Source organism: Ursus americanus, chromosome 5, assembly GCF_024610735.1.
Source record: "Ursus americanus isolate L20-20 chromosome 5, mUrsAme1.1.p, whole genome shotgun sequence".
Classification (NCBI taxonomy): Eukaryota; Metazoa; Chordata; class Mammalia; order Carnivora; family Ursidae; genus Ursus; species Ursus americanus.
Window position 1 is genome coordinate 70,746,011 of NC_142131.1, and position 12,473 is coordinate 70,758,483.

The window sequence follows — 12,473 nt, forward strand, 5'->3', positions numbered from 1 at the left end:
TCACTGTTCAGCGCTTACCAGACCAGGTCTACGATAGTTTGGGGATACTTTATTGACCTCTGCGAATTTGCCTTCCTGATTTGCAATGCTGTTGGGGTTCAAGGATGGTATGACCTTGTTCTTCCTGATAGCATCTGAGTCATTGTCATGGGGGCAGGCGGGTTCTGGGAATCCAAGACGCAGGGCTCCATTCACTGTACTATCATACCATCACCAGTCACCAAATAAGAAGCAACAGGGGAAGAAAACAAAAAAGAAAAAACCACAGTGAAAGGAAGTCTGTTCAGTAGACAACCATGGCCCACTCGACATCACTTCTTGGGGAGCAGCGTGCTGTTTGAGGGAGACACTGAGCCCATCCCTAGCTCTCAGGTTTACCCTGATTGTTTAAACTCAGTCACAGTAATCCTAGCCCCTTTGCCATAGAGTGACTTTTTTTCATTTTTTTAAAGATTTTTAAAATTTGTCAGAGAGAGAGAGAACATAAGCAGGGGGAACGGCAGGCAGAGGGAGAAGCAGGCTCCCCACTGCAAGGAGTCCGATGTGGGACTTGATCTCAGGACTCTGAGATCATGACCTGAGCTGACGGCAGACGCTTCACCGACTGAGCCACCCAGGCGCCCCAAGTGACTGGTTTAGACAATGCAAACCTAGCCACTCACCACCACATTCTACAGTCAATAAACTGGCTTAAGATTGGGCACTGAGACATGAGAAATTTGCTGGGGGCTTCTGGAAAAGGTCGCTTGCTCTGACACACAAAGCCACCAGAAGCCGTTTCTCTCCTCCTGGACAGTGTGTTGTGCATACCAAGTCAGAATTGCTGCAGAAATTTAACCATCAGGAGGGAAGCTAGCTGATGATGAAACTTGACCACAGAGGGCAGATTAGAAAGAAAATGGGTTCCTGACATCACTGAGCAGCTAAACCAAATCTCATTCCAGTTATGCAAGCTAATAAAAAATTCTCTTTTGTGTGAGCCAATCCAAACTGGGGTTCTCTTTCTTGCATAATAAGAGCCATAACTGACGGACTGTTCTGGACAGCTAATGAGGAGCATGCTAGAAGACTTCTAATATTGCTACCGGCTCTACCACATGCCCAGCTCCTAAAGGACAGTGGGGAAAGGAACCCCAGAATACACAGACGACCAATGCCTTCTCCCCCATTTCCTCAAGCTGGCTGCCTAACGAAAGTCAGAGGACTGCCTGGAAACCCCCTCTCCTGCAGAGCCAAGTCTTGCCTGTGTGACAGCAGTGGTAGCCCATCAGAGACCCACGGTGGGGGGATGCTAAGGCACAGACAGGGAAGAGAGTCTGAGGGCCAGGACCTGGGTCCTCCACTCCCAGTATGGCGCTGTCCCATCCCTGATGGGAGCCTCCAGAAGGACCCGACAGGGGAACATCCCTGCCACAAGGGGTGGCTGTCTGCCTTGCAAAAACAGCAAGACTTGAAGGCAGGAAAAAGCAAATGCACCCCCCAGGAGCAGCCACTCTCCTAAAGACCCAAACCAAAGGACCCAGGGATAAACAAAGAGCTTAGCTACGAAGGTGATTATGGATTTCCAAGGATGCAAATCGGTGCTGGTCCTGATTGTCCGACGTAGTGGGATTTCAGGGCTTGTTTTAAAAAAAAAAAATACAGGGGGCGCCTGGGTGGCACAGCGGTTAAGCGTCTGCCTTCGGCTCAGGGCGTGATCCTGGCATTCTGGGATCGAGCCCCACATCAGGCTCCTCTGCTGGGAGCCTGCTTCTTCCTCTCCCACTCCCCCTGCTTGTGTTCCCTCTCTCGCTGGCTGTCTCTATCTCTGTCAAATAAATAAATAAAACCTTTTAAAAAAAAAAACATAGGCAACTGGACATATGAAATTACCTTGGTTGGCAGAAAATAAACAAAAAGAGAAAAGAAAAAAAAAGAGAAAAAGTACTATGCCAACAAATGTGCATGCCAAATAAGATGATGTAAACCTCACGTTACCTCTACTGGGAGCTTTGCTTTGAAAGAAAGGAAAGAAAGGAGCACGAGAGTAAGTCATGAGTGTGTTTTCTCCACAGGATGGGGCCGATCTGGTGGCAGGACCTCCCGTCCATAGCATCCAGGCTGTGGCTGATGAGGGAGAGGAGACGGTGTTGGGTTCTCCTGTATACTGAACTCTAGTCTGACCTTCGTCAGAAAGTGAGATTAGAGGATCTGGCCCGTGCCCAGAGCACAACGGTCATAAGATCTAAAGAAGGTGGAAGGGAGGGGGGGCTTGAAGAGGCTTACAGTAAAGAAAGAAGACAAAGAATGTTGGGCAAAACTGTCCAGGTCCAGCGGCATTTGGTGACAATAAGCGGCTCTCTCCTCACCTGGTGATCCTATTTTCAAATTCTTTTTTTTTTTTTTAAGATTTTATTTATTTTTTTGAGAGAGAGAGAGAGAGGGAGAAAAAGGAAAAGAGAATCCCAAGTGGACTTCCCCCCACCCCACGCCAAACACGGGGCTCGATCCCCTGATCCTCAGATCATGGCCTGAGCCAAAAGCAAGAGTCAGATGCTTAACTGAATGAGCCACCCAGATGCCCCTATTTTCAAATTCATTTTAAGTAACTTTCACTATTCAATCCTGCTAATGCTCATGATGAGAACTGTGATCCACCCCTGTAACATGTAAAAATCTTAGGTTCACCATCTTCAAGGGACTGCACAATGAACGCGGGGAACCTTCATGAGACTATAGGTTTAGGGGTTTAACCACTGGTGAAACCCAATGGATTTATCTCCACACCGAAACGAAGGAAGGCAGTATCTGGCAGAGAAGTCCTCTGACATAAGAGGTCTGCTCCTTTCTGTGTTTGCAGTGGTCCTGCTGAGGGAAGGACCAGGATGAACGATGCTGACACACAGCCGCTGGAGGAGCCCCCAGCCCCGGGCTAATTTAGGACCACTGCACGTAGAAGCCTGAGCCTCCATGGGGTCACGCATCCCCACCGGGGCAGGCTAGGTCAGCGGGAAGAACGCTGGGTTAGAAGGCACATTCTCATCCCAGCTCCGGCACGAAGATGCTGATTAACCACAGACACCTGACCTGATTTCTTTGTCCTAAGTTTCATTTGTCAAATGAGATTAGGCTAGATTGAATGGCTTCTCCTCTCATGTCCAGGAAACGTCAAATTCATTTTAACTGTCACCGTGGCCCAAACTGATCTGGCCCCTTCCCATCTCCCTGGTTGTCCTTCCTCTGATCAGCCCCCTTGCGGTTTTGGGAACACACGAGGACCATTCCCACCTCAGGGCCTTTGCATCGGCTTGCCCTCTGCCTGGAATGCTCCTCTCCAGGATATGCACGTGTCTGGCTTTCTCACACCTTTAGGAGAGACTAATATCACAGTCTCAGCGAGGACACACAACTGCAAATCCTCCCTCCGCCCCCACCACCCCACAACCGTGTACAACAATCCTGATGCCCCCTTTTTAGACTTAAAATTTTTTTTCCTCTTTAGCACTTAACAGAATCCCACCCACTATATATTTTACTTCTTTGTTTATTGTTCATCTTTCCCACTGGAATGCCATGGCTCCAAGGGCAGGGATTTCTTGATTTCTTTATTTTATTTCTTTATTTTTTCTCATGAACAGGGATCTCTCTATCTGCTCTTGTCACTGGTGTATCCCCAGTACCCGGAAGAGAGCCTGATGGGTAACAGGAACTCAGGAAGTTTCGCTGAATGGATGCAGGCACGGATGGATGCAAGGGAGGATGGGAGGGGTATGGCATCCCACTATGACCTCTACAGTGTCTTCCAGCTCTGAGGTCTGTGGGCTGTGCTGCCTCTGGTGGGAGGGCTCTTCTCCGCCACCAGGATGGACTCCGCGACCTCCAAACAAGGTCTATGAGAAATGCTTTCTATTGGGATTCAGCTCTATTTCCTAGAGTCAAAATTAACATCATTTGGGGGGCACACAGTTGCATGGATCTCTTCTAATTCCTTATTTAGAATTCCTGGGGAATAAAAGAAAAGAGCTTCCCTACTGCTAAGACACCACGTGATTTAACCTAAGTGAAAAGAGGTGGCAGGTGCATTTTAGCAGGCTCCACTAGATGGCAACATGGTCAGCGCGCAGGGGTATCCAGACGTGAAATTTACTAGCAACACACACACAGGAGCAGCTCCCACAAGCCTCTCCTGTCCTCCTCCACACATGGCCCTCCCCTCTTCCTCCCTGGTAGCCTGGCGATTTTCAACCAGTAATTTACAATCTGCTCTCCTACAGTTCAGGCTTACTCACTGAATACATTTGACTTAATCACTCCAGCCTTGGAAGCTTTACCTATGCGTCTTCTTTCTGCCAAAGCGCGATACTTACCTCCCTTTGAAATTTCCCCCCAAGCTCACTTCTTCCAGGAAAGCTTCCCAAGCAAACCTGGCTCTGATCCCAACTGCATGTACGCCGTGAGATACAGTCACAGGCATATAACCGTTTTCAGATATTTGAGAGAATGTGCCTAGATACCTACATAAAGAAAGCAGACAGAATCACGTGCACAGCTCTGAGCATCTGGTGTGCAAATGTACATTTAACATAAATGACATGCAGGTGACCACTCTCCATACAAAAGAAGAAGTCATGGCTCTAGGAAATTGCATTGGCTGCCAAGGTTCAATTAGTGGGCCAAGAAACTGGATACACTGACGCCTAGCTACGTCTTCCAATTTAATTCCCTCCTCGTATTCAGCTGAGGCTCCAGAAAGTCTTCTGAGCAAATTTTAGGTGAACGTCAACAAATATTGGGCATAGACTGGAACAAGGGTACGAATCCCTATATAACTTTCAGTGCTATTTAAATTGTTCTATTTCAATGCTCGAAAAGTTTTCCAATTTACCGCAAAAATAAAATTAAGTCTACTTGCAGAAGCTTTAACTATGGCTGAAAACAATCCCAAGACATGTTTTAAAAGTACAAAAGTCCATATTTCTGTTGAGTGAAATTGCTTATTGGCTGTTAGGGAGAACAGTATTCTGACAAACACAACAGGAGTATAGAAATAAACATCCCTGTGTTTGCAGGCCACTACCCGACGCACTGGGACCCAGAGACATCTCACAGTTAACAAACACACGGAAAAAGTAAAAAGGAGAAACTTCAAGTGAACCAGCTCTCCAATCTTCTCAGAGTCCCATTGCTGAAGCATTGGATCCTTCCTTTGTTTACAGAGGGAATAAGCTACATGCAAACTTCAGATGCCATGTTTTTCCACCCACAGTATTCGTACCTCCCTCAGCTTAAGACCAGGTCCCCACACCCGGTCGTAGAAAAAGGAAAAGCAGTGATTTGGTTGACACAAGCACTTTAAAGCCGCGACGGAATGCTATTCCCTTGCAGACAGCAACACGGTCTTACTGAGGAATCTGAACGTGAGTCTGCGGGCCCTTCTAACTCACCTAGTTTCAGCATGTTTCCCCTGTCCTCGGCCAGGAGGACAGCTTCACGGTGTCTTGGTGATCACCCGGCCTGGAGGAACGTACGCAGCCACTCCACTGATACGGATTCTATGATAGCTGTGTCGCCTTCAGGAAGAGTCAGTCTTCCCCAAGAATAATTCCCAAGAATTTATACCATCCTTTAAATAAAAAATCCACCACCGTACGCTTACCGAACGCACCGAAGATACTGGTCAACAAGAGTCACTTTAAAAGTCGTCTTGCTTGTTACTCTGGGAGCTGGGTTTCGTCATGCATAGTGGAATGCATTAGGTAGCCTTTAATTGTGAATCCAGAGAGGTCCCCGCATCCACAACGGGGAGAGACTGGTTGCTGCCTGCACTTGCTGCCCGTAAACGAGGGCTCCGCAGAAACACAGGGATTACCTGTGATAGGCGAACAGGAGATGTTTTCGAAATCAAGCAGAAACAGGAAGTCTTAACGTTTCAACATGCTAGAAAAGAGGAGCCGATACTTTAAAAAAAAAAAAAAAAAGCAGCAGCTCCAATCATAGATGCCGCCTGGGGAAAAAAAAATTAAAAAAGCTCTTCATTCCTACCTGGCCAGTATAAACATGAATGTCTATTAATAGTAACTACTGCTCAGAGGTATTCTTGTTCTCGGGAGAAGTACAGAACAGAGTTGGACAACGTTGTAACTGAAAACCATTAGCCTTTCACTTTTGAAAAGAGTAGGGGGTCTTTATAAAGAATGCGACTGTATCCAGGCATACACAGTACACACATGTCCGTACAGAAAGATGTACGTGTATATATGATCTAATAGTCTCTTCAGAAGCTTGATTTACCTGAGCATTGGGCAGTTACCACAACCCACAAACTGTTCCCTTATCCATCCCCACTGGGCAAGATTCTACCAATCCTGCAAGGCCCACTTCCAAGTGCACCACCTCTGTGAAGACCTTGAGTGTCCCAACCAGCTATGCAGGATCTCAACTTCCCCCTTCAACCTCCATGGCACCTCCCTTGAACTTCCCTGGTAAGACTTTCTGGGTACCTATCACAGTTGTCCGTTTATTATCTTTAGTGGCCTATCCATCTTATCCCCAACTACATGGTAAGTTTCTTAATTTTGTTTTTATTCTCCGCAGCAATGACACTATCCTGAGGCTACCAGGTACTCAGCAAGAAAGATACCAAGGGGAAAGCAGTGGATGAATACTCTGGAGTCTACTAGTCCTGGTTCACATTCCAGCTCCGCCACTTCCTGGTTTTACAGAACTGCAAGTCATGTCACCTCTCTGAGCAATTTTATTCTCTTGTCAAATGCGAATAATATCATCTACCTCCTAGAATTGCTGTCAGGATATAAAGAGAACCACGGGGACAAATAACACCTTACCTGATGCACAGTGAGGGCTCAAAGAGCAGCAAGCATTATGGTTGACCTGAATTATAAACCAAACACCTACTACTGATTCGAGGAGGAGGCTGAAAGAGATAACCAGATCCACACCACTTTACCAAAGCGTTATCCATTCCTTATGGTCTGTAGCCCACGTTATCGTGTGACTAACTCATGATGGTTTGAAGCTTACACCTGAGAAACCATCCTTATGCGTTCCTTGTGTTATCTCCCCAAATTCTCACTGGCCCCTTCATGCTATAACAAATTTGTCAGAGACAAGGGTCACAGGAGATGCCGACAGACGATGCTCCTCCCCTTGGAAGGACAAGATTCTGAATCACCACGACTTTGCCCACCCTAACCCATCGGCAATTCCAAGCTCCATGGTGTAAAGAGCAGACAGGCCACATCTACACAGAAGAACTGGTCTCTCACATTTCCTTAAAATGTGGTCTTGGTGGTAGATGTGGCTAGGTGGCTACCAAGAACTAGTCTGTCCACTACAGCTGGAGAGGATGGAGCTGTACAGTGAAGGCCTGGGAAGGGAAGCCTAGAGGAGGGGGCGTCCGCCATCAGAGCAAACCGCCGCCAACATGGCGGCAAGGCCCTCATGGGTCCAGATTCCGCTTTGCTAAGGCAATTTGTGCTCAGGAATGCACCTGGCTCTTTTCTGGGGTGCACAGCTCTTCCGCGGAGGCAGGGTGCCACTCAGTACCCCACCCCCCTCAATCACCCACTCCTAGCACGGCTGAAGATTAGAAGTGCTCTGGAGTTTCACCAGGAGGCTAAGTAAGTTAGGCAAGTCAGGGTCCATCTTCTCTGGTATTTCTTCACCATCTATCTGCAACCACATGACTCCAGGACACCAGATTCTCCTCCTCGGTAGGCATGTGCCCCAGGTTATCTAGGCCTCTTGGAGCAAGGCGCTATCACTTAACATCGTTTCACGGTCCCCACACCCAGAGAAAGTGGGTGGTAATCCCAGTTTCCGCAGAGACTGGCAGAGCAAAAGAGGTTAAGCAGCAGAGCCAACAGGAAGTTGCAAGCCCTACCCTCCCAGAACCATCTCCAGAGTGCACAGTCTCTGGCCTAGTTTCATCGACTGCGTATTATGGACCCCAAGAAAAATACTAACAGTTAACCACATCCTGATCAGCTGCACATTCAACACAAAAGAGCACAACAATCGTCAGATTTGTGCCTGCATGACCAAGATACCTGCATCTGTTTACTTCACCTCATTTTATAGCTTTAGAGACAGAACTGGAGATGTTTACAAAACACCTTGACCTTCACGCTCTGGCATTTCCAAGATGCTCCCTAGTCCCTAGGGTAGGCTGCCATGGCTGCCAAGAAGAGTGGTGATCCCCTTCCTCTTTAGATCCTCTCCAAATCTCCTCTCCTCTGCCTCCTCCAGCCACCTCAACTCTTTCAGTGGCCTCCCCAAAACCATGGCCCCCACCAGAGCCTACTCCTCAATTGGACTTGCTTCTCTTTGTCCCTCTGCTGTTCTTCAAGGATGAAGAAGTCAGGGGCAAAGCGGGGAAGAAAGCGGGCTGAGTGGCAGTTATTCCAGGAGAGTCAGTGCCTGAGCTTGGCAAGGTGTTCCAGAAGCATCTCGCAGATGCTGCCACCGAGAGGGCAGGTGGTCAGACCCACCCTTTCTCACCCAGGGAGGCTCGGCACTGGCAGAGAAGTACCTGGTTCATGCCTAGACAAGGATGGAAAAATCCCACCGGTGTCAAGCACCCTCTCGATGCCTGGAAGCATGCATGATGTTCTCCCCACATTCACGCAGTCCTCCCCGAAACCCTGGGTGGTGGGCGCCATGATCCCCAGGTTACAGGTGAAGAGCGTGAGCTCCACACGCTTCACACCTGTAATGTACCCACTCAGTGCAATGCCAGCCTATGAACCCAGGTATGTCTTGCCCTGAATCTGTCAGCTTTTCTCTCTTCATATCATATTCATGAAAGTGTCCTTGGTTGACCAGACAGAAAGCACAAACAGCTCAGTGTCTAGAAAATAAAAGGAACACCTGGCAGCCCACCTTTCACAGCCAGGAGAGCAGTGAGTGCGACAGTGTGAGTTGGAGACCTGGTGCGGGGGGGTGGGGCGGGGTGGGAGGAAGCGCTGGCATCAGAGACAGGACTTGGGGGGGGCTGACTTCTCAAATCTGTTCCCATGTCTGCTGCTGTTCACAGTCCCCCACCCCCGAAACAAGCTGCATAAAAAAATAAGCATGGGGAGGCAGACTTTTCTATCACATCGTATGTGTTTCTACGTTTTAAGCATAAATTTTATAAAATGCTACTCAGAGCCCCTCCCCCCATAAAAGACCATCTTTCCCTTTTCTTTGTTAAAATTCACCTAACTTCCAATATCATGCAACCTTACTGCACAAGCAAGGAAAATGAAGCAGCCCAAGGAAGCCAAAAGCCCTGCCCCAAATCGCACTGCTAGCTAGTACACAGCGCAGCTGTAGTGAGGACCGGATCCTAGGACTCCAGAAGGAGCATTTATGTCTGTCTTCCTCAGACACAGGCTCCAAGCTCTCTTCACACCCGCACCACCAATGAAAACACTAGATCAGCATTTACAAGGCAAAAAAAGAAAAAAAAAAACCTAACCACCACCGAGTGTCTGCTGCAATAAATATGCTGGCACTTGAATGTGGTTTGCTTTCTGCTGAATCGAACATAAATGGAATCCCGACACTTTCTAGCATTCTTCCATTGCAAACCTTCATGTGAAACTGAGCGTGAGCCCTGGCGATAGAATACTGAACAAATCAAACTTTCTATTTGCCAAGAAAAACTCTCCAATTGCACAGTCAATTTCTCTATAAATTTCTGGAATTTCTAGTTAATATGCAACATATGATATTTCCGGAGCTAAATTCCTCCGCATCCCTCCCCTGCCAAACCTGATTATTTTTCTCTGTGTTTTAATCTCTCTGCCTTTCACTACCCCCCACCCCCGGCCGTGGTCACTGTGGGTTCCTCTCTTGGCTTGGATGGTCACTCATTCACCAAGTCTCGCTGCCCTGCCCACTGGATGTCAGCTGTTTTCCTTTTCATTTGGATTCTGTCAAACCATTTGGTTTAGAGGTGGCACAAGCTGGTTTCTTGAAAAGATGACTTTCCAGGGAATGCCAGCAAGCAGTTCTACTGGTCCTTACTCCTTTAGAGGATAGACAGCTTTGTCATTATGCAGGTTTTTTTTTAAAAGATTTTATATATTTATTTGTCAGAGAGAGAGAGTGACAGCATGAGCGGGGGAGAAGGACAAAGGCAGAAGGCAGAGGGAGAAGCAGACTCCCTGCTGAGCAGGGAGCCTGACGCAGGACTCGATCCCAGGACCCTGAGATCATGACCTGAGCCGAAGGTAGACGCTTCACCGAATGAGCCACCCAGATGTCCCTGTCATTATGCAGTTTTACCCCCATGGTTATTTTCAAACCTAAAGTAAAAAAACCCAAAAACAAAAAACAAAAAACCCCATAACTTTCAGAAACTTATCCATTTAGAGAGTAATCAGAAACTACAGCATGTCTTCAGTAAAGTTTCTCAGATTTTTCCCATCAGGAAAAACACGTGCCAGGTTTGACAGTTTGCAGGGAGGGCGTGCTGTGTCACCGGGGTCTGCGTGACATTTGTACCCAGAGTACTGTGCTCATGCAGCCAACACACACTCTCCCACCTTCCTCAGCCTCACAACTGAACAAATTTACCCCACGGCAAGCTGACACCAAACAGGCTCCTTCCACACATGACGAGGAGCAGCCATGGCCAGCAAGCTGCCTCTCAGCCCCTGGGGAGGGACGGGAGCCCCCCTTTCCCTTCCCACTCGGCAGTCAGATGAGAAGGGGGCCATGGGAACCCGAGGCTGCTATCCTGTGGCTTATTTCTGGCCCCCCCTGCCTCTCTCTTCCCATCACCAGAAGCCCTTCAGGGCAAGGGAGGGTGCATGAGCTGGTTCAGTCTGCAAAGTGCTCAGTAAGACAGCAGAGGGGTGAACCCAAACTAAAATCCTACGCTCCCGCCCCGTGGAATGGCTTCTCCTCTGGGGCTCTGGATCTCACCTACCCATTGGTCATGCAGACTGGACACCTCAGTGTCTCTGTGGGCCCCATGCGCCCCCTACCAGGCTCCAAACCGTCCTGTTCCCCTGCCTGTGAAATGCACCCTCTTCCTTCCTCGTCACCCGCTTCCAGCCAGGCCTCATGCTCTGGCCGGAACTGCTCCTTCCACTTAGTGGCTCTCCCAGGACACCTTCTCACAGTGCAGCTCCGTCTCCTAACACCACCGTCTGTGCCTAGAACTGAGTTTAAAAAGGGCTTCCACATCCTTATTTATGTGCCATCCTCTGCACGGGCCTCGAGGTAGCCCCCAGTCCTGGCCACAGCCGGCTTCCCGCTGTCCTCCCTCTGGACCTCCGCTCACTGGCACTCCCTGGCCTCTCATGTCCTTTCCACCATCGTCAGTCACAAACCACGGCCAGTGTCCCGAGGCTCAGCTCACACAAGGCCTGCAGGACGCTAGGAGCCAGAGGCCAGCTCCCACATCTGTCTCCCTTGGAAGACACTTGGAAACTTTGGCCTAGCATTTAGCACATTTTGCTCCAAGGGACAGCCACTGCTGTCCCCGTTTCCTCCTCCGCACTCCACTATGCTATCACAGACGACAGGGAGATCTCTCCATTCATTCGACAGCATCAACCTGTGTTTATCCAATACCTAGGGCATGCCAGGTACTGACTGAGATGCCGGGAAGAGAGCGGGAAGGAAAATACACGAGGTTGCCTGAGCTATGAAATTAACATCCGATGGAAGAAAGAGACGGCAACCAACAAAACACATAAATCACTGAGGGACAGATGGTGAGAGGTGCCAGACTGGAAATGAACAGGGAGTGGTGACCGAGACCACTCTGGCAGAGACGGCATGGGAGGAGTGTGCCAAGAACCAGAGAAAGAGCGGGCCAGGCGGCAGCAGAAACAGGTGCACCAGCCCAGGACAGGACAAGCTGAGCACTCTGCAGGGAAAGCCGCAGAAAGGGGGCTGGTGGGCTGCATGCTGGAAGCACGGGCGAGAAGGGTGTGAGAAGCAGATGGGAGTCAGGCAAAGGCCAGACTAGATAGTGCCATATGGGACACGGTGAGCTGTTTATATGGTGAGAATGCAAAACAGGACAAATGTCTGGAAGGCAGAGTGGCAGTAAAGATCAAAACCTGAAAACTCCACATGTCCTTTGAACCACTTCCAGGAATACATCCAATGAAACAGGGACAAGTGTGGGCAGCTGTAGTCCAAGGCAGTTGTGTGGTATTCTAATAATGCCGGAGACTGAAAGCAGCCCCAGTACCTGACTGGGGGATGGGTTACGTGAATTACGGCAGGTCAGTATCATGGCATGTGATACAGTCTTTCAAACTGACCATGTCAAGTAATTAATAACGTGAGAACTCTTTGCAAAGCCTACAAAGCAACAGACAGAAGAAATTTTATTAAGAACCATGTAATTTTTGCAGAGAAAAACTAGAGAGGTGTATAGGAAATGCCTGGAGTGATATTCTCCAATGTTTTCTCCTGGGTGGTGAAATTAAGGAGTACCTGTCCCCACCCCCCACCCCATTTTTCAT

The 12,473-nt window shown here is 48.7% G+C and overlaps 1 protein-coding gene across 2 annotated transcripts in view; it reads right to left on the reverse strand.

Moving 5' to 3' along the window:
- TNFAIP8 (TNF alpha induced protein 8) overlaps positions 1-12,473 on the reverse strand; it is a 112,524-nt gene that overhangs the window by 53,641 nt on the left and 46,410 nt on the right. Inside the window, exon 1 of one of the 2 annotated variants that reach the window (XM_087862363.1) lies at positions 5,424-5,622. The exons of the other annotated variant lie outside the window; for it this stretch is intronic. Within the exon in view, the coding sequence (XP_087718489.1) occupies positions 5,424-5,436 (13 nt within the window). The 5' untranslated portion in view covers positions 5,437-5,622. Of the gene's footprint in view, positions 1-5,423; positions 5,623-12,473 lie in introns of those variants that run through there. 2 annotated transcript variants of the gene reach the window in all.